Raw genomic sequence first — 22,086 nt, 5'->3', positions numbered from 1 at the left:
CACTGATTTTACAGAAATAAAAAGGATTATAAGGGAATACTATGATTTTATGCCAATAAAATGGACAACTTAAGATGAAATGGGAAAATTCCTAAGAGTCACAAACTACTAAAACTGACTTAAGAAGAAATAGAATATCTGAATAGATCTATAAAAACTAAAGAAATTGAGTCAGTAATCAAAAAACCACCCACAAAGAAAAACCCAGGCCAAGATTGCTTCACTGGTGAATTCTACCAAAGATTAAAAGAATTAACACCAATTCCTCACAAACTCTTCCAATAAATAGAAGAGGTAGGAACACTTGCCAACTCACTCTAAGAGGACAGTATTACCCTGATAGCAAAACCATAAATATCACAAAAAAAAGAAAACTACAGATAAATATATCACATGAATATAGACATAAAAATCCTCAACAAAATACTAGCTAATTGAATCCAGCAACACATAAAAAGAACTATACTCCATGACCAAGTGGGATTTATCACAGGAATGCAGTGTTGGTATAACATTGGAAGATCAATTAATGCAATATACCATATCAATATAATGAAGGACAAAAGTCTCAATAGACATAGAAAAAACGTTTGGCAAAATCCAACACCTCTTCATGAAAAACACACTCAACAAAGTAGGAATAGAAGGGAACTTCCTCAACCTGATAAAGAACACCTACAAAAAATCCAAAGCTTACATCATACTCAATGGTGAATGATTGATGCTTTCCCTCTAAGAGTAAGGACAAGAAAGGAATTTCTGCTCTTGCCACTTCTATGCAACATGCACTGAAGGTTCTAATCAGAGCAATTAGGCAAGAGAAAGAAACAAAAGGCATCTAGGTTGTAAAGGAAGAAGTAAAACTATATTTGCAGATGACAAGATCTTATATAGAAAATCCAAAAGAATCTACCAAAAAACTATTAGAACTAAATAAGTTCAGCAAGGTTACAGAATCCAAGATCAATATACAAAAATCAGTGGTATTTCTATACACTAGCACTGAACAATCCCAAAAGGAAATTAAGAAATAATAGCATCAAAAAGAATAAAAGACTTATGAATAAATTTTTAAGTGCAAAACGTATACCCTGACAACTACAAAACATTGTTGAAAGAAATTAAAGACTAAGTAAATGGAAAGATATCCCATGTTCATGGATTGAAAGACTTAATTTTGTTAAAATGGCAATACTCCCCACACTGATCTACAAATTCAATGCAATCCCTATCAAAATCCCAGATGGCTTCCAGACAGAAATTAACAAGCTGATCCTAAAATTCATATGGAAATTCAAGAGCCCTGGAAGAGCTAAAACAATCTTGAAAAAGAAGAACATAGTTGGAGGGCTTACATTTCTTAATTTCAAAATGTACTATGAAGCAACAGTAATAAGACAGAGTGCCACTGACATAAGGCTAGACATATAATCAAAGGAATAGAATTGAGAGTCCAGAAATAAACCCTCACATTTATGGTTAACTGATTTTTGAAAGAGTGCCAAAACAATTCAATGGGGAAAGAATGGTGCTGTGATAACTGAATAGCCACATGTAAAGAATGAAGTTAGACCCTTACCTCACACCATATACAAAAATTAACTCAAAATGGATCAAAGACCTAAATGTAAGAGCTAAATCTATAAAATTCTTAAAAGAAAACACAGACATAAATCTTCATAACCTTGGATTAGGCAATGGTTTCTCAGATAGGACACCAAAGCACAAGCAACAAAAGAAAAAGTAAATTGGAAAGCACCAAAATTAATAACTTTTGTGCTTCAAAGGACATCATTGACAAAGTGAAAAGACAACCCACAGAATGGGAGAAAATACTTGAAGGTCGTATATCTGATAAAGTACTTGTATCTAGACTATATAAAGAACTCCTACAACTCAATAATAAAAAGACAACTCAATTAAAATATAGGCAAAGAATCTGAACAGACATTTCTTCAAAGACAAATAGAAAATAAGCACATGAAAAATTGCTTAACGTCATTAGCCATCAGGGGAATGCAAATCAAAACCACAATATCACTTCAGACTCACTAGGATGGCTATAATCAGAAAGACAGACAATAATAAGTGTTGGCAAAGATTTGGAGAAATTGGAACCCTTATAAACACTGTTGGTGGGGGTGTAAAATGGTGCAGCAACTTTGGAAAACAGTCTGTCAGAGCTCCTCAAATGATTAAACATAGAGTTACTATATTACTTAGCAATTTCACTCTTAGGTATATATCCAAGAGAAATGAAAACATACAGCTACACAAAAACTTGTACACAAATGTTTACAGTAGTATTATTCATAATAGCCCAAAGGTAGAAGCAACTTAAATGTCCATCAACTGATGAATGGATCAATAAAATGTGATATAGCCATACAATGGAATATTATTCAGCAATAAAAAGGAATAAAGTATTAATACGTGCTACAACATAGATGAACCTCGAGAACATTATGCTAAGCAAAAGAAGTCAGTCACAAAAGACCACATACTATATACTCCACTTACATGAAATACCCAGAATAGGCAAATCTAGACAGACAGAAAGCAGAGTAGTGGTTGCCTAGGGCTATGTTGAAGGGAGGAGTTGGGTGAAATAAAGGTGACTGCTAAAGGGTACAGGTTTCTTTTTGAGGTGATGAAAATGTTCTAAAATTGATTGTGGTGATGGTTGCACAACTCTGTGAACATACTAACAACCACTGAACTGTAACCTTTAAATTGGTGAATTATATGGTGTGTGAATTATATCTCAATAAAACTGTTATTAAAAATAAAAAGTCACCCCCTGTGTAAATCTTTCCCTGAACTATCCACCCCTCCCCCCACTCTCACAGTCCTTCCACCATCCCAAGCTCCTACGGAGTCCCACACTTGTGCATATTTTTTTATATAGCATTTGCCACACTGTATTGTAAGGATTAGTGTAAATGTCTATCACTCCAACTTGAATGCACTTTAAGACAGGGGCTAAGCTTGATATTCAATATTTCTCACATTGATACTCACTATATCTTAAATAATTTCCTTCAAATTCTATTCCAATCTCTTAAACGAACATAAATACACCTTTTACATATTGAAGCACTGTGTGCAAGCTATCTGGGAGTCTGCTTTTCTACCAAACAGTTCATCAATGCATGGAAACTGAGTGCACAGAGTTGTCATATTTGATAGCGTCACAGTATACCTCCGGGTCAAAACACCACGGTCTGCTTAGTACTTTCTCTATCTTGGGGAATTTGGTTGTGACCAACTTTAAATCATTATAAATACTTTGCTGGCACTATCTTTAGACATATTACATATTTTTCCTCTTTCTGAACCATTTCCTTAAGGTATCCTCCTCAAATCAGAATTACCACATTACAGGGCATAAACACCCTTATATCTGCTTGCCCAAAGCCCCAACATCACTGCAGTTATTAAACTTGGTTCCAACTTATCTTTCTTCAAAGAGCTAGAATAAATAAGCAGTTCCATTTTCTTCTTCTTTTTTTTTTGCTCAAACTCTTAGACACATCTGGAAATTTATTTTGATTTACAGCATGAGGTATGGAGCCATGGTGAATGTTTTTCATAAAATTAACTAGTTCACCCATAAAGTATATTTTAGAATTCTTAGAAAAGATGGATTATTGAGTAAACAGCATTGGAACTACTGAAAGCCACTTGGGTTAAAAAACAAACAAACTGGATTCTCATATCATTCTGTATATCAATATTTTAGATGGAGTAAAGCTTAAATGTAAAAATGAAACAATTTGAGATACTTTTAGTATCTCAAGAAAATACAAGTGATTTAAAAAAAAATAATTTTATGGAGAAGACCACAACAGCCATAAAGGAAAACACTGATAAGTTTAATACTACATAAAAGGTTTTCTAAGGCTTAAAAAATAACAATTCATAGATAACAATGAAAGGCAAACAAATGGGAAAAATACATGCAACACCTGACAAAAGGTTAGCGGTTCTAATAAATAAAAGAGATATGTAGGAAGGATATGAACAGGAGTAAAATGACCAATAAACATGTGAAAAGATTTCAACCACACTAGTAATCAAAGAAATGAAAAACAAACAAAAGATAGTATTTTTCATCTACCTACCAAAGTCTTAAAACACCGACCAAATCATAAGCACATACAGGGGAAAGAGGCCCTCTTCTGCTCTTTTTGTGGGAATGTAAATTGGTACATCATTGTTAGAAAGCAATTTGGTAATGTGTATCAAAATATAAAATCTACAGAATGTTTGACCCACCATCAGCACAGCTGAGATACTAAAAGATATATTCTCATAAGTGTAAAAATATACAATGTAAATTACTATGGACAATGAAATAACTTAGTAACGTTGCAACATACAAAAAAATTAGGATTTTCATATATGCAAACAACAGTCAATTAGAAAACATCAGAAAACATTCTAATTCCAAAGAATCAATATAACCAGAAATATGCAAGATCTAGATAAATGCAATTTTAAAACAGGCCTGACACATACAAAGGCAGTACTGAACAAATGGAAAGGCATGTAATGTTCTTAAATAGAAATTCAGTATAATAAAGCTGTCAATGAAAGCATGATACACAATGGAATACTATGTAGCCATTTAAAGTGATACTCTAAATCTGTATTTCAGTCCAAATTAGATCAGCTCTTTAGCTGATTCCTCAGTGTTTAATGTCTATTTCTCCAAACAAAATCTTACTTTTTTCTTCAAGATCAGCACAAAGCTGCCTCTTTTATGGCCTTTCCTAATCCCTAGGAATGGAACTGGTTGCTTTGTCCCCTGCATTTCCATCTCAAGAGGCTTATGCCACTCTTATACCAATTATTTTACCTTGCCTTGTTTATTCTTTCTATGTTCATCCCCCAAACAATGGTAAGCTACCTAAAGGCAGAATCACATCATTCCCACAGTTGCCACCACATGATAGGTGTTTAATGTTTGTTGGACACACAAATGGCTAACAAACTTTTTTTTAATACTCTTATTTTATTACTAATCAAAGAAATCCATTTCAGAATACAGTCACGTGCCACCTAATGATGTTTCAGTCAACAATAGACCACATATACAACGGTGGTCCCATAAGATTAGTACTGGATAGCCCAGGTGTGTAGTAGGCTATACCATCTGGGTTTGTGTAAGTACACTCTAGGCTGTTTGCACAATGACGAAATCACCTAATGACATTTCTCAGAACATATCTCCATCGTTAAGCGACACATGGTTGTAAATAGATATTATAACTTAAAAAAAATTATATTAGCTACAATTTAAAAGAATGGGGTTACTCAGTACCAATGAAGGCAGAGCAAAAAGAGCGTTCTTATGTACCACTGGTTAAGAGTAGAGAGGACGGAATTCACTATGGAAAGCAATTCAGCAGTATGAAGCAAGAACCTTAAAACAATTCCAACTTTTAGGCCTAGTAATTCTACTTCTAAAAAATAATGAGAAATAAAGGCCTTAGGTATAGAGATAGATGATTATTACAGCAGTTATCTAAAATAAATAGCTAACTGAATTATGGTACAAATTATGTAGCCAATATAGATAATACTTGCAAAAAATGTGTAGTAATACAAGTGAGGAGAACGCAAGGGAAGCAAGCAATAAAACTGTATATGCACAAAACAATGTAAAAGAACCTTAAACAGAAAAAAAACAGAAGGGTAATATATCAAAATTTTGGTAGTAGTTGTCTGCAAATAGCGGGTTTAAGGAAGTTTTTTTTCTTTCTAATATTCTGTGTTTTCCAAAATAAGTATATGCTACTTTCATAATTAGAAAATAAACAAAGGCTGACGAAATAAAGGGAAAAATTGGGCCAGCCCCGTGGCATAGCGGTTAAGTGTGCACGCTCTGCTGCGGGCAGCCCAGGTTCAGATCCTGGGCGCGCACTGACACACCGCTTGTCAGGCCATGCTTTGGCAGCGTCCCACATAAAGTGGAGGAAGATCGGCACGGATATTAGCTCAGGGCCAGTCTTCCTCAGCAAAAAGAGGAGGATTGGCATGGATGTTAGCTCAGGGCTGATCTTTCTCACAAATAAAAAATAAATAAAAAATAAGGGTAAGAATTATGGGAAGAAAGGGTTCTTGAGCCAGCCCTGATGGCCTAGTGGATAAAGGTGGCCTGGGTTTGGTTCCCAAGAGTGGAACCATACCACTTGTCTGTCAGTAGCCACGCCGTGGCAGTGGCTCACAGAGAACTAGAAGGACTTACAACTAGAATATACCACTATGTACTCGCACTTTGGGAAGGGGGAAAAAAAAGAGGAAGATTGGCAACAGATGTTAGCTCTCAGGGAGAATCGTTCCCAGCAAAAAAAAACAAAATGCCCTTACCTAGGGAGGTCACGTTTCCATAATTCTCCAGCATTACATCCCAGTACAAGGCCCTCTGAATTGGGCCCAGACATGCCCATTCCTCTGAAGTGAAGCATACTGATACTTCCTCAAACATCACCAACTCCTGAAACAACAGGTACGTGTGAGATTATCCATGCCCAGGAGCTCCCCTACTGAAGAAGGGAAGATTCCTTTCACTTCTGGGGAAAGGACACATTGTGAAGTCATGAGATGGACAAGGGATAACAGGGAGATATAAGGAGACCCTAAGTAAAGTTTGCATTCCGATACCACGGACCTTGATTTAGAGATGGGAACTGCCTAGAAACTCAAGCGCTAGGATGAGAGAAGCCATTTCAGCCACAATTAGTGCAGATGGGCCTTAGGAAGGAAAGAGGATGCAAATCTCACCTGGGGCTGGGCTGTTAGGAGCATGAGTGCCATTAATTGATTCCTTGGGTTCTCCTCCTGGGAAAGGGCAGAAGCTTCAGGGGCAGGAGAATCTGAGGAAGGAGAAGAAGCTGCATGTGAGATTTCTGCTGTTCCTGCCCACTACTCCAAGTCCAGTATCTTCTACAAACAAGGAATTCAGAAAGACCCAGAACCCCCAGGACTAGGCAATGAAGGCTATAAAATGACCCATTTACCTTTTCTGAGTGAGGCCCATGTGCAGGGCTGGAATAACAAAAAGAGTAGCAATAAGAATGAATAAAGGGTCCAGGGGACCCAGCAAAGGACAACAGAACGAACAGCAGACAGTGCTTGGTACCATAAGAAATTCACATACAGGGCAGGACTGGAAGCAACTATCTGGGAGTAGGGAGATGAGCCACAATAAGGGTCCTGAAAAAGTCCAAAACCAGGGCCAGTGAGTAAGTACCATGTTGAGGATCCTGGAGGTTAAACACCACTGGGTCAGTATGAGGATTAGGGTGAATTTCAGCTGATATGTGGCTGCCAGCGGGTACATGAGGAAGTGCTGTTCCTGGAGTGCTCATCTCCTCCTGGAGAGTACCCTGGTCTTGGATAAGAACTGGAACCTAGGAATAAGCAAAACAAAATAAGCTGGCTCTTCTTGTACTTCTAGAAAATGGACTCACCTAACGACCGTGGACCTCCTTCTGCCCAACATCTAGAACTGTGAGATCAGAGAGACCCACCTCAAGTATGCCGCATCAAAACAGCAGTAAAGCTTTGCCTTGAGAACAATGGAGCTGCCCTCGAGCCCCGCTCATGGCACTGGTGACCTCTCCCAGAGGAGACTGTACAGAACGGCGGAAACAGAAGCCAGACCTGGGTGTGGGTTAAGGAGGGAATGGGAAGTAACAAGCAATAATTAAGAGCATGGGTTTTAGCTTCAGGCCTGGTTTTAGATCAGACCTGGGTTCAATACACTCTACTTATTTGCCCCTTTACTTATCCCTTCTTTTTCCTCAGAAGGAACACTAGAGTAGGAGGGTCCAGACACTTGGTTTTGCTGCTAGCTAGATGTATGACCAACGGCAACCCAGTGAACCTTTTCCAGCCTGTTTTCTTCTCTCTCAAATGAGGAGGATGGATTAGCGATTTGCAATGAAGTATATAGCTCTAAAATTCTTCACTTTTATGATTAAAACAAACAAGCCCATCCCTCTTTGTGCCACTCCCAAGTTTATGTTTCAGACTTCTTACACAGAAATGCTTCTAGTGGGCTATAGATTGACAGAAAGAGATTTCACACATTCTAGAAACTATATTAAGATCCTGATTTAATGGTCGAGGATATAAAATCTTAACAGAAGCAAATATCTCAACCCAATCCTGTGGCTCACAGACTCCCCAGCAGGGGCACATATGGGGAGGTCTGTCAGCTCTAGAAAGTTTCATTCTTTTGGAGAGCCTTTTATACTCCAGGCTTACATTATCATTCCAAACAGACTTACACAAGCAATACATATGCTTCTGTTTAGGGGAACACTTGGAAACATTATGGTCTTCAGGTTCTTGAACCAAACTCAGCACAGCAAGCACAACCCAGGAGGACAAAGCACTGTCAACGCCTTTGTGCTAATTCTGAATTGCATCCAAAAGCCTAATCATCAATCCATTTCTCTGCAGATATTCTATAGTTTGGATAGCTCATGAACCTGCTTTAATTAGCATTGGCTATTTAAATAGCCAATGTGCTACTGTTAATAAAAATCACAGGATCACTCCCCAGCCCAGCCTGTCCTGCCTCAATTCTCCTTCCTTCTATCTCAAACTCTCCCTGCTCCCCATTTCTCACTTTTAGTGCTGGTCCATCGAGGTCTTTCTGCAGCTCCTCTACCAGAGCCACAGCCTCCTCACCGCTCCCAGGGCGATGGATCTGCACCCAGGTCCGAATCTCCCCAGGCAGAATGCTCAGGAACTGCTCCAGAACCAGCAGCTCCAGAATCTGGGCCTTGGTGCGTGCTTCTGGCCTCAGCCACCGGCGACAGAGCTCCCGGAGCCGGGTCAGTGCCTCCTGGGGTCCAGATGTTTCATGGTAACGTAACTGTCTAAAGTGCAGGTGGGAGGTCTCCCAAACAGAGGAGCTACTCCCTTGGAAGCTGGTTCCCCATTTCCAGGTATCATCCTTCCCTTTAACAAGACCCTCTTGTCTCAGAGCATTGTGGGCCCAACTTTCTCTTGTCATTGTCTTTATTCAAGAAAGGCTCCGCTCCAGGACCCTTCAATCCTTGCTTGACTTCTTCCTTAGAGCTTGGAGAACATCATCTACAAGACCACAAGAAATCATTGTTAATGTTAACCCAGAGAAATAACCAAATTTTCCAGATGCTAGTCAGCTCCCAGCGATAAAGAGAACCTCCCTGATCGCAAAGTTCTAGGCTCTGAGCAATGCCTCCACTGACAGAAGCCCCCTAGGCAAGGCTCCGAGGACAGAGACTCATGTTACCCAAACAACTGCTGAAACCAAAGACATGAAATTCCTTTGGTCTTTACTCACAGCATCTCCTCCACCTAATTACAATAAATCCTTTATCCACCACTCTAACAATGGGCATACTGGCTATTCCTGTGTGACTTTGAACAAGCCACGTCACTTAGTTTTGTAACCTGTAAGATACAGGTAATAACAGTTCCTATTTTACAGGCTTGTAAGAATTTGATGTGTAAATACATTTCAAGTTTTTGAGCAGTTCCTGGTATACGGACTCAAATGCTAGCTATTATCCTTCTGTAACTAGCACTCTTTCCTATGTTCTGTACAGTCACAAAGTAATCATGGTCTTAATCCTTATACACATGAGATAAAATCCTAACATTTTCTCAGTTAACAAAGAAAGACTGAATTAAGTTCTGTGTAGCTTTACCATACACACTTTGAATTCTCTGAAAATTGTTCGTTCTGTTAATCAAAATATTTGGATAAATTTAAGTAAGGTTTTATTATATAGAACTTCGGTTTGTTGCTCTCCAGAAATCTTCTGTTTTTTTAGAAATAACATTTATTTTTCTTATTAAAAAACATAAAATTTGCAAAATCAGAAAACACATACAAAACCAGAGAATAATCATCACTATTGTTTTGCAGTACTATGTTCTTCTAGTCCTTTCTCTGTACACTGATTTGGATCAGAAGATTGGATCCAACTATACTGGTCTGTAATTTGCTTGTCACACATATTATGTTGTGAACATAATATCAAATATTTTTCATCATTACTTTTTTTTTGCTGAGGAAGATTTGCCCTGAGCTAACATCTGCTGCCAATATTCCTCTTTTTGCTTGAGGAAGATTCTCCCTGAGCTAACATCTGTGCCAATATTCTTCTATTTTGTATGTGGGTCGCTGCCACAGCATGGCCACTGACAGACGAGTGGTGTCGGTCTGCACCTGGGAACCGAACTAGGGCTGCCAAAGCAGGGCGCACTGAACTCAACCACTAGGCCACAGGGCCATCTCCACATTATTATTTTTAAGAGTGTATGGGGCCGGCCCGGTGGGGTAGCAGTTAAGTTTGTGCATTCCACATCAGCGGCCTGGGGTGCGCCAGTTCAGATTCTGGGCATGGACCTACTCAATGCTCATCAAGCCATGCTGAGGCAGTGTACAAATTACATCACTATTAATGACATATGAAAGCACCCTCATTAATTTTATTTAACACATGGACCCTTAAGTAGCATGCTTATAACAGAGCAGAGGAGGCAGAAATATAAACATAATTTTAATATAATGTGTAGGTAAAATTAATAGTAGGTCATACAAGCACAGAAAGAACTCATGAAAGGTAACTCTGGATTGGGCTTCAAAGAAAAAATAAAAAGACCACTGGAGTATTAGGAAAGCCATTCCAGGAAGAAAGAAACTATAATTTCAAAAGCAAGGGAGTGATAGCACATATAGCTCTGTTAGAAATGTGCTTTGCAAACCAGAGAACAGAAGTAAACTTTGGAGGTAAGGTTGTAGAAGTAGAGTGGAGAGGTAAACAGAAGTCAAATTCTACAGGCTCTTAAGAGGCACAACAAGCAGGTGCCCATGCACTGTAAGTGATAACCAGTAAAGAGGTTTTACTTTACATTTTTCCTTGTTATTTTTAAAAATAGGTAATATATTCCCTTTGTTTAAAATTATAAAATACATACTGTATAAGTTACCCTCTCCCCACTAATTTCTTTTGTATCTTTCCAGCTATTTATGTATATACAAGTATGTCCAATATATATTATTTTGGTTTTTTTTTTTTTTTTTAGATTTTTTATTTATTTATTTTTTCCCCCCAAAGCCCCAGTAGATAGTTGTATGTCATAGCTGCACATCCTTCTAGTTGCTGTATGTGGGACGCGGCCTCAGCATGGCCAGAGAAGCGGTGCGTCGGTGCGTGTCCGGGATCCGAACCCGGGCCGCCAGCAGCGGATCCCGCGCACTTAACCGCTAAGCCACAGGGCCGGCCCTATTATTTTGTATTTCCCTTTTTTTCACGAATGGTAGAACACCAGGAGTCATGTACTGCATCTTTGTTTTCCCAATTAACAATGTATCTTAGAGATCTTTCCTGTCAGTACATAGCCCCTTCCCCCTTCTTACAGATGCATGATACCACTATATGGGTGTATCATAATTTATTTACCCACTCCAGCACTGATGTGACATACAGGCAGTTTTCACCTGTCTCATTAACAACAATACCATCATGAAAAACCTTGGGCATACATCAGTTTGCATGTGTGTAGGCATATACAGGAAAAATTCTTTGAAGTAGAATTGCTGGATCAAAACTCATGTGACTTTAAAATTTTGATACTGCCAATTAGCCTTCATTGGGCTAGGACTAATTTAATATTTACACTCCCATTAGCACGAGCAGTATGAGCGTGCCTGTTTCCTCACTCTCTCACCAATGCAGCTGTAAAAGTTTGGGATCTTTGTCAAATCTTTGACTTGCATTTCGAGTAAATGAGTATATTTTTAAGAGTCACTTATATTTTATTGTCTGTTAACTATTCATACCTTTTGCTCATGTTTCTATTGGAGTGTTCGGTCTTGTTAATTTGTACCCACTCTTTATATCATAGAAAAATTAGTTCTTTGCTTACAATGGGAGCTGCAAATTTTGCCCAGTTTGTCGTGTGACTTTGCTTATAGTTGTTTTGCCACGCAGTCAATCTTTTCTTTTATGGCTTCTGGGTTTTATGTCATAAGTAGAAAGGCCTTTCCCACTCTGAGCACGAAGAGAGTAATTAAGTAACAGGGTCAGGAATCTATAACAGAGGAATGATGGGGGAGGAAGGACTGGATATCAGGAAGGCCAGTAAGGTTTTTGCAACAGTCTAAACAAATGATTAAGTTCTAAACTAAGCAGCAGTAGGGATAAAATAAATTGAGAAAAACTTAGCAGTTCTTGGCAATTGATCTGAGAGTGATGGAAAGGAATGTAAAAAAAGGACTTTGATCCCATATTCACAGATAGGAAGACTCAATATTGTCAAAGTGCCAGTTCTTCCCAACCTTATCTATAGATTTAATGAAATTCAAGTCAAAACCTCAGCAGATTATTTTGTGGATATTGACAAACTGAATCTAAAGTTTATATGAGAGGCAAAAGACACAGGATAGCTAACACGATATTGAAGGAGAAGAACAAAGTTGAAGGACTGACATCCAACATCAAGACTTACTATAAAGCTACAGTAATCAAGACAGCATGGTACTGGCAAAGGAATAGATAAATCAATAGAACAGAATAGAGAGCCCAGAAATAGACCCACATAAATATAGTCAACTTTTTTGATAAAGGAGCAAAGGCAATACAATGGAACAAAGATAGTCTTTTTGACAAATGGTGCTGGAACAACTGGACATCCACATGAAAAAAATGAATTTAGACACAGACCTACACCCCTCACAAAAATTAACTCAAATTGGATCACAGACCTAAATGCAAAATGTAAAACTATAAAACTCCTAAAAGATACCATAGGCAAAAACTTACATGATCTTGGGTATGGTAGTGACTTTTTAGATACAACACAAAAGGCATGATCCATGAAAGAAATAATTAACAAGCTGGACTTCATTAAAATTAAAAACTTCTGTTCTGCGAAAGATAATGTCAAGAAGGTGAGAAGACAAGCCACAGACCGGGAAAAAATATTCACAAAAGATACACATATCTGATAAAGGACTGTTACCCTTTGTATACTTTATACAAAGAACTGTTAAAACTCAACAATAAGAAAACAAACAACTTAATTAAAAAATGGCCCAAGACCTTAACAGACACCTCACTGATGAAGATATACAAGGTTCCAAACAGGTGCATGAAAAAGATGCTCCACATCACACGTCATCAGGGAAATGCAAGTTAAAACAACGAGATAACCACTACACACCTTACAAAATGGCTAAAATCCAGACAAGTGACAACACCAAATGCTGGTGAAGACGTGGAGCAACAAGAACTCTCATTCACTGCTGGTGGGAATGCAAAATGGTACAGCCAACTTTAGAAGACAGTTTGGCAGTTTTGTAGAAAACTAAACATACTCTTACCATACAATCCAGCAATTGTGTTCCTTGATATTTACCCAAAGGAACTGAAAACTTCTGTCCACACAAAAACCTGCACACAGATGTTTATAGCAGCTTTATGCATAATTGGCAAAATCTAGAAGCAACCGAGATGTGATTCAGTTGGTGAATACATAAACTGTGGTACATTCAGACAATGGGATATTTATTCAGCACAAAAAAGAAACGAGCTATCAAGCCATGAAAAGACATCTAGGAGACTTAAATGCATATTACTAAACGAAAGAAGCCAATCTGAAAAGACTATATACTGTACAATTCCAACTACATGACATTCTGGAAAAGGCAAAACTATGAAGATCATAAAAAGATCAGTGGTTGCCAAAGGTTGGGGTGGGAGAGATGAACAGGCAGAGCATAGGGGACTTTCAGGGCAGTGAAACTACTCTGCATGATACTATAACAGTGGATACATTATATATGTCATTATAGATTTGTCCAAACCCAAAGAATGTACAATACCAAGGGTGAACCCTAATGTAAACTATGGACTTTGGGTGATTATGATGTGTCAATGTAGGTTCCTCAGCTTAACAAATGTACCACTCTGGTGGGGGATGTCAATAGAGGGGGAGGCTAGGCATAAGTGGGGGCAGGGAATATATGGGAAATCTCCGTGCTTTCTGCTCAATTTTGCTGTGAACCTAAAACAGTTCTAAAAAATAAAGTTTATTTTAAAATACATAAAACCTTGGGGAAAAATGGATTTCTAAATAATTTTCTACAGTAAATTATCAGAACTCTATTTACTCTTACTTTGCAGATACAAATAAATCCTTAAACATACATTTTGTTTGTTTCTCACAAAATGTTTGTGAGCCATAAATTTAAAAGAAGGCTCAGAGAACCTAAGTGATTGACTCAAGGCCACTCTACCAGTTAAGTTATGTGAGCAAATTCTGAACTCAGGGGTTTTAACTCCAAAAGTCCAAAATAACTCCATCTATAAAAAGACTTCTGAAAGCCGAACAACTATTGTAAATGCTTTCCAAACGTTTCGAACGCTTCCAAACGCTAGTTCATTATAAAACTTTAATCTGGCAAACCGTAAAACAAAAAATACAATAATCATAGTCACTGAAACGTTGGCAAGAACCTTTCTTCAAAGGATGGCACTTATCCTGAGTTTACGGTCTTAGTACTCAGTATTAACATATATTCTCTGAAGTAATGGTGCTATGGGTGGTGTGAGTTTGCTTTTAAAATACAATTATATTACAAAATTAAAAGATGGGAATTACGGGGCAGGCCCGGTGGCGCAAGTGGTTAAGTGCGTGTGCTCCGCTGCGGCAGCCCCGGGTTCACTGGTTCAGAGCCCAGGGTTCACTGGTTCAGATCCCAGGCGCGCACCGATGCACCGCTTGTCAAGCCATGCTGTGGCGGCGTCCCATATAAAGTGGAGGAAGATGGGCACGGATGTTAGCCCAGGACCAGTCTTCCTCAGCAAAAAGAGGAGGATTGGCAGATGTTAGCTCAGGGCCCATCTTCCTCATGAAAAATAAATAAATAAAAAATAAAAGATGGGAATTGGTTCATCCCTCAAAACAAACAAACAAACAAATAAAAGACTCCTGAAGTCTGGGAGCCACTGCTCTAGGGAAGTCTCAAGCTGTTTCTCTGCATCAGCCTGAGAAAAGACAGAGAAAGAGCAGAAAGGCCTGAGCTGGGGAACCTGGCTCCTGAGGCAGCTGTTCTCAAAGCGGCACTAGGTTCTGTTTGACTCGAGCACCGCAGATACACACGGACTCAGACGTGCTGTCCTCAATACCTTCCCAAAGCCGGCAGCCTGCCCGAGTCGAGGCCACGGAGTCCACCCCAACACGGAGCTAAAGAGGGGCGGTGCCGGGGGTCAGTGCGGGGGAGGGGCCGGCGAGGGGTGTGCTGCCCTAGCGAGCTCAAGCCCGCACCCCGGGCCGCCCTCCGTGCATGTCCACCCGACCCGAGCCCACTCGGCTCACCGGGGGCTCCCGCTGCGGCTCTGGCCTTGGGTACCGCCGCCTCGGCGCCGGAAGGCCGGTAGATAACACGGGAACCGGACGCAACAGCAGCCGAGGCCCAGAATAATGGCTGACCCCCGGGTACGGGACTTCCGGTTGCTTGCCCCCTCCCATACCCGGCTCTCTAGGAAGCCACATCTCTATGGTTCCTCGCTTTTCCCAGAGGAGGCGAGGAGGGGCGGAGCTCCTGAGCCCTTGGGTCTTCATTCTTCCCAAGGAGTGAGTGGGGGCTGCAGCGATCAGACTCGAAAGATGCAGAGGTGAATAACATTGCCCAGGCCCTCAGGACCCTTGTTGCCCCCTGAAGGAGTTGGACCTACTAGCTTAGCTTGTACCGCCTGGATTTCTGTATGGAAGGCTATGCTTCTTGAATACACTCTGCTTTGGAGAGGCCCAAAAGTGGTAGTTCTGAAGTCAATCAAGTATCTCTTAGCTTTAGAAATGGCTAGGTGTCTGGGAAGCAGAACAAAATGTAACTGAGGCCCCTCCCAGTCCAAGAGCTTGTGCAGATACTTTTGGGTATTGGAAAATAACAGAAGTAGTTATTAGACAGGTAAAGGGATTATTTCTACACACTAAATTCTTTGAGTCAGATATTAAAAGCAGCTTCTGCTTGTTGCCTAAAGAATGTGCCATTTGTGCTCTATACCATAGTCACCCCTGCCCACCTATGATTTTTGTGCAGCTGTTGGGGAATGGTTCTATCCATCCTGACAGTCTCTCATCTCAGTGTGCACCATGACATCTCAGGCTATTTTGCCTCACGGCTTTCTCTGAAGCTTCAGAAGACTGCTCAACCAGGTCTCAGGTACAGCCTAGAAGTGGGTGAGAATAATATCCCCAAAGGGCAACTTTGAAAGAATAACAAATAAGAATTGGTGCATAAATATCCAAGCTTCCTGTCCTTTGACAAGAAAATTCTCAGCTATGTTCTATATGGGTTCTTAGGAGGCCCCAAGTGAGATTGAGCCAAAGTCACCCACAGTGGAACCACTCTAACTCACCCTTTATTGGCTTGTTGTTCTTGCCTATCTTATTCTACCTGCTCCCACCCTTCTGCTCCTTGGGATTACTTCTCAAATAACCTGTCTCCCCCTAGGGCCTTATCTCATGTTTGTTTTTGGAGAAAATTAAACTTATAATCGTACTTTTAGATCAGACAAGGTTGTGTCCTTCCATGATGCCCAATTTTGTAAACACTCATGTATTAGTCTGATTGAAGACTAATTATCTTGTTCCAGAGGAGGATCCAGAAGCCAATTCTTTAACTTCTAAGGAACTAGGACCTTATACACAGAGACACAGATTAGCGAGCTTTATTAACACCTCCTGAATGACAAAGTAATGAGGAAAAGGGAGGATCCCTAGCCAGAGGGGATTTACCAGTTAAAATTTCTCACTACTATGGGAAAGGATCCAAGCCCCATCAGTTAGAAGAGACAGTGAGAAACAGGGCCTCATGGAGAATGTTCCTTGATGCAGGGCAGTCTGGGAACCTACGCAACAAAAGTAAATGAATCTTTACCCCAGTGTTCCACTGTGAGTGTAACTCAGTGTCTTGACATGAGTATAGCCATGTTTGGGCGTTCCATTGACCTACAGCCACCAGCACACAAAGAAATATAAAGCTGCTTTCTGTGTGGTGGGAACTGGCCTTTTTCCCACCAAGATAGTAGTAATTTGTAACATTTCAAGGTTCTTTGGGTGTCGTAGCTCAGGGCAGACTGGCCATCTGTGCTGGGCTGGGATGATAACCAGGAAAAACAATGCACATACACAACTGCCAGGCTGGGACGATAGCCAGGAGGCTCAGTGCACGTATGCCACTGATAACCATTTGTGTATGGGAACACTGAATGCTTGCTCTGCAAATTCTGTAGCTACTTGCTCTGGAAATTACTGATGCTATAGAAACTGTTGGAAACTGAGACCTGATGAGAGTCTCACCTGTGGAGAGGATGCCTTGCCCAGGACCTCTGATGATCAGATTCCTGCCCAGCCGTGTCAATTGAAGGAACTCTCCCTGGCAGTGGGGCGTGGATGTTGTGAGTAACTGATCTGACGTGTTTTCTTTTTGCTCAACATGGTGTTTCTCTTTCTGGTTGATTTGTGTCATTTCCCTTCAGTTGATCTGGTGTTTCCCTTTTCAATCGATCTGATGTTTTTCCCTCTTATTATATGACCTATTTGAATCTGCTGCTATCTCAGTCGATCTCGTGTTTCCCTTTCCGATAGAGCTGGTGTTTTTCCCTCTTATTATTTGACCTATTCGGATCTGTTTGCAGACTATCGCCTTTACACTCCTCCATATAATAAAATATACCTTCAGTCCATTTGTTTGGAGTGGAAAGTTTCTTTTATGTCTCCTATCGAATCCCCCGAACCTCTCAAAACACTCAGCTGCTACCTATGTATCTGTTTTCGCTCTACTTCTCCCACTGCCACTCAGCTGCTTCACTCTGAATGTTCTGTCCCCATCATAGCTCCTTCTTTTTATAGTTTCTGTTCCCTCATATTTTCTGTTTGCTGTGGCTTCTAATGGCTTGGCTTCGTTCCATACATAATCTCAGCTTCAGCTCCTGCTCTTAATTACCTTATTTTTGCCCTACTTCCAATTCAGAATTCCCATAGAGTGGGACTCCCATTGGCTCAGCCATCAAATATCATCTCTGTTTGGGCAGAGCTTTGGCCTCAGACCATATCAGAGGCTGATAACTAACCTAGAGATAAATTATACATGGAGCTAGTGTCTGGCTCTGGTCCAATCACCTATGGTCCATTATGGGATAAGCAGGGTCACTTGGCACAAAGCATGGTTGCCTCAGCTCCTCCCTCAGCAAAACCTGGGCCAGAGAAGTTTCCTGGAAGAGGCTGTTGGCAGGGCAGGTTCTCTGGTTGACAACTCAAGGACAGTAGCCAACTCTGGAGAGGGTGGGCTTAGGAGTCACAGATTCAGACATCTTCATCTTCTCACATACTAAAATGGCATGATGGGTTGTGGCCTTGGTTAAGACATGATTGAAAGGAACCAACATTTTCATGTTTAGTAATCATGACCATGATTACTCTGCCTTCTCTCATATTTGACTCAAGGTACTTGCCACCCCTTTGTCTTTCCAACATCTTCACTGAGAACCGTGGAACCATCCAATGTCATGGTTGGAAAGAACCTTGGAGTTCATCATTTTACTAAGGATCTCACTTGTTTAAGATCATACCATACTTAACAAACTTGTCTCTTACTTTGCAACTGCTGTTCTAACTTGGCTGTGATGGATTATTCAACATCTGTGTTTCCCGATATCTCTTCTACCCTCCTCAACTGATCAACTTCCCCTTCTCTATTTTTTTCTGTCTATGAAGAATAACTTGAGCTATTTCCAATTTCCCCTTCTGTTTTCAATGTGTCACCTCATTCCTTACCCATAATGTGAAGAGGTTTTTTTGTTTTTTAAAGTATAGATCTCTTGGTGATTCTGTTTCTACAACAGGACAAGAAATTAGTAAAGGTAGTTTTCTTCTTTCTTTTGGCAGCAGGTGAGAACAGGATTGCGAGTTCAAGTTGATTCCAAAGAAGGAAATTTCTAAAAGATTGCAATCATGTGATGGGACATCAGGAGGACTCCATGGTTTGGTTCCTGGGGGACTAGAGGCTGGAGATGCCTGTAAAGATACTTTAGAAAAGCTATTAGGCCAACCCTCAGGTGAAGAAGAGAGTAGATTGGTAAGTGATTTCTTGCAAATAATAGATCAAGATTTACAAAAACAGGGCCGGCCCCATGGCTTAGCGGTTAAGTGCGCGCGCTCTGCTACTGGTGGCCTGGGTTCAGATCCCGGGCGTGCACCAACGCACTGCTTCTCCGGCCATGCTGAGGCCGTGTCCCACATACAGCAACTAGAGGGATGTGCAGCTATGACATACAACTGTCTACTGGGGCTTTGGGGAAAAAAAAAAGGAGGAGGATTGGCAATAGATGTTAGCTCAGAGCCGGTCTTCCTCAGCAAAAAGAGGAGGATTAGCATGGATGTTAGCTCAGGGCTGATCTTCCTCACAAAAAAAAAAAAAAAGATTTACAAAAACACACAAAAAAGATGGATGTGATGAATATAAGGAACTTAGGGAACATCCTAATATGTCCTTCCGAACATTAAGGAGTTCTGAAGGAACAGAAATTCTATCAATGTGATGAATAAGACAAAGCTGTCAGTCAGAGCTCACACCTCATTGGCCATCAGAGAATCCACACTGGAGAGAGACCCTATGAATGTGGTAAAACCTCCAGGCAGAACTTTTGATCCAATATATTTTTTATCTCAGACATTGTAATTTTCATCTCTAAAAGTTCAGTTTGGGTCTTTCTTATATGTTCCGTGTCTGTTAAACAAGTTCAATCTTGTCTCTAAGTTTTTGATTACGTGATATATAGTTATAATAACTGTTTCAATATCCATGTTGATTCTAACATCTGTATCAGTTCTGGGTCAGTTTTGATTGACTGATTTTTCTCGTAAATACAGGTTGTATTTTCCTGCTTGTTTGCATGTGTGGTAATAACTGTATGTCAAACATTTAAAATGTCACCTTGTTGGGGGCAGGATATATTTTGTTCCTATAAATATTCTTGAGCATTTTTTTTAGTGGGGGGATGCAATTAAGTTACATTATGGCCACAGAACGTACTCTGTATTATTTTAATCCTTTTAAATGTGTTGAAGTTTGTTTTATGGCCTAGTATATGTATGGTCTATCCTGGAGAATGTTCCAGGTACACGAGAGAAATGTATATTACGCTGTTCTTAGGTGGAGTGTTCTAGAGATGTATGTTAGGTCTACCTGGCTAAAATGTTCAAGTCCTCTATTTCCTTGTTGATCTTCTCTCTGGTTGTTCTATCTATTCTTGAAAATAGGGTAGTGATGTCTTCAACCATTATTGTTGAATTGTCTACTTCTCCTTTCATTTCTATCAGTTTTTGCTTCATGTATTTTGGGGGTCTTTTATTAGATGCACATATATTTATAATTGTTATATCTTCCTGATTGAATAACTCACATCATTTCATATCATTATATGTTCCTCTTTATCTCTAATGACATTTTTTTCTGTTTTAAAGTCTATTTCGTCTAATATTAGTGTAACCACTCCAACTTTCTTATGTTTGCTGTCTGCATGATATATCTTTTTCTATCCCTTTACTTTTCATCTATTTGTATCTTTGAAACTAAACTGTGTCTCCTGTAGGAAGCATATGCTTGTATCTTGTTTCTTTATGCAGTCTGACAATCTCTGCTTTTTTATTGGATTGCTTAATCCATTCACATTTATTGTTATTATTGACATAGTTTGATTTGCATTTGCCATTTTACTTTTTGTTTTTCCATACATCTCACGTGTTTTTTGTTTATTTGTCTATTCCTTCTTTACTGCTTTCTTTTGCATTAAGTGAATATTCTAATATAACATTTTAATTCCTTTAATGATTTTTTCATTGTATTTTTAATGCTATTTCCTTAGTGGTTGCTCTTAATATACATCTTAACATATGAGAATCTACTTCAGATTTATACTAACTTCCACTAAGATATAGAACTCCTACATAATTCCTACAATAGCTCTATTTCCATTCCCCCTCTATGTGCCAGTATTGTTATAATTATTACTTTATATAATTTTATGTCTTTTAGAGAAGCTGAGAGAAGGGAGAGCAAGTATGCATTAATAATGTTTGTTATATTAACCTTCTTATTTACCATTTCTGGTTATCTTCATTTGTTCCTGTGGATTTGTGTTACCATCTGGTGTCACTTCCTTAATCATCTTGCTTGGCCCATGTCCTTTGTGCTTTTAGTGGGAAACTTATTACATTTCTATATATTATAGGCTTAAAAATACAATTGTATACATCTTATTTTATACAATTGATTTTTAAATCAATTAAGAGACTAAATATGCATCTACACTGTCTTTTATAGTTATATAATTACCTTTACCAGGGATCTTTGTTTTTTCATGTGGATTCAACTTACTGCCTGGGGCCACTTGCTTTTGGCCTGAAAACCTTCCTTTAGTATTTATTATAAGGCAAGTATGCCAGAAATAAAGTTTCTCAGTTTTCATTTATCTGGAAGTGTCTTTATTTCGCCTTTTTTTGTTATTGTTATGTTTTGTTTTGTTTTTATTGTGGTAAAATAGACATAGCATAAAATTTCCCATCTTAACCATTTTTAAGTATACAGTTCAGTGATATTAAATACAGTCACATTGTTTTGCAACCATCACCACCATCCATCCCTATAACTCTTTTCATCTTGTAAAACTGAAACTATACCTGTTAAACAATAATTCCCCATTCTCCTCTCCCCCTAGCCCTTTGTAACCACCATTATACTTTCTGTCTTTATCATTTTGATTACTCTACATACCTCACATAAGGGGAATCATACAATATTTGTCTTTTTGTGACTGGCTTATTTCACTTAGCATAGTGTCCTCAAGGTACCATGTTCTAGGATATTGTAGAATTTCATTCCTTTATAAGGCTGAATAATATTCCATTGTATGTATATGCCACATTTTGCTTAACCCTTCATCAGTGGATGGACACTTGGGTTTCTTCCATGTTTTAGCTATTGTGAAAAATGGTGCTTGAACATGG

At 39.3% G+C, this 22,086-nt stretch overlaps 1 protein-coding gene across 12 annotated transcripts in view; it reads right to left on the bottom strand.

The window, feature by feature from the left end:
• The window catches only part of ZNF197 (zinc finger protein 197), a 59,998-nt gene that overhangs the window by 11,347 nt on the left and 26,565 nt on the right, over positions 1–22,086 (bottom strand). For 2 of the 12 annotated variants that reach the window (XM_058556343.1, XM_058556260.1), the window contains exons 2-5: positions 8,645–9,114; positions 7,259–7,418; positions 6,790–6,881; positions 6,376–6,502 (exon numbers count right to left, since the gene is read on the bottom strand). In XM_058556343.1, the coding sequence (XP_058412326.1) occupies positions 6,376–6,502; positions 6,790–6,881; positions 7,259–7,418; positions 8,645–9,034 (769 nt within the window). In that variant the 5' untranslated portion in view covers positions 9,035–9,114. The other 10 variants (XM_058556280.1, XM_058556310.1, XM_058556273.1 and 7 more) reach the window with 10 other exon arrangements.

The sequence above is a fragment of the Diceros bicornis genome, chromosome 2, assembly GCF_020826845.1.
Source record: "Diceros bicornis minor isolate mBicDic1 chromosome 2, mDicBic1.mat.cur, whole genome shotgun sequence".
NCBI lineage: Eukaryota > Metazoa > Chordata > Mammalia > Perissodactyla > Rhinocerotidae > Diceros > Diceros bicornis.
This window is presented reverse-complemented; position numbering and strand designations above follow the sequence as displayed.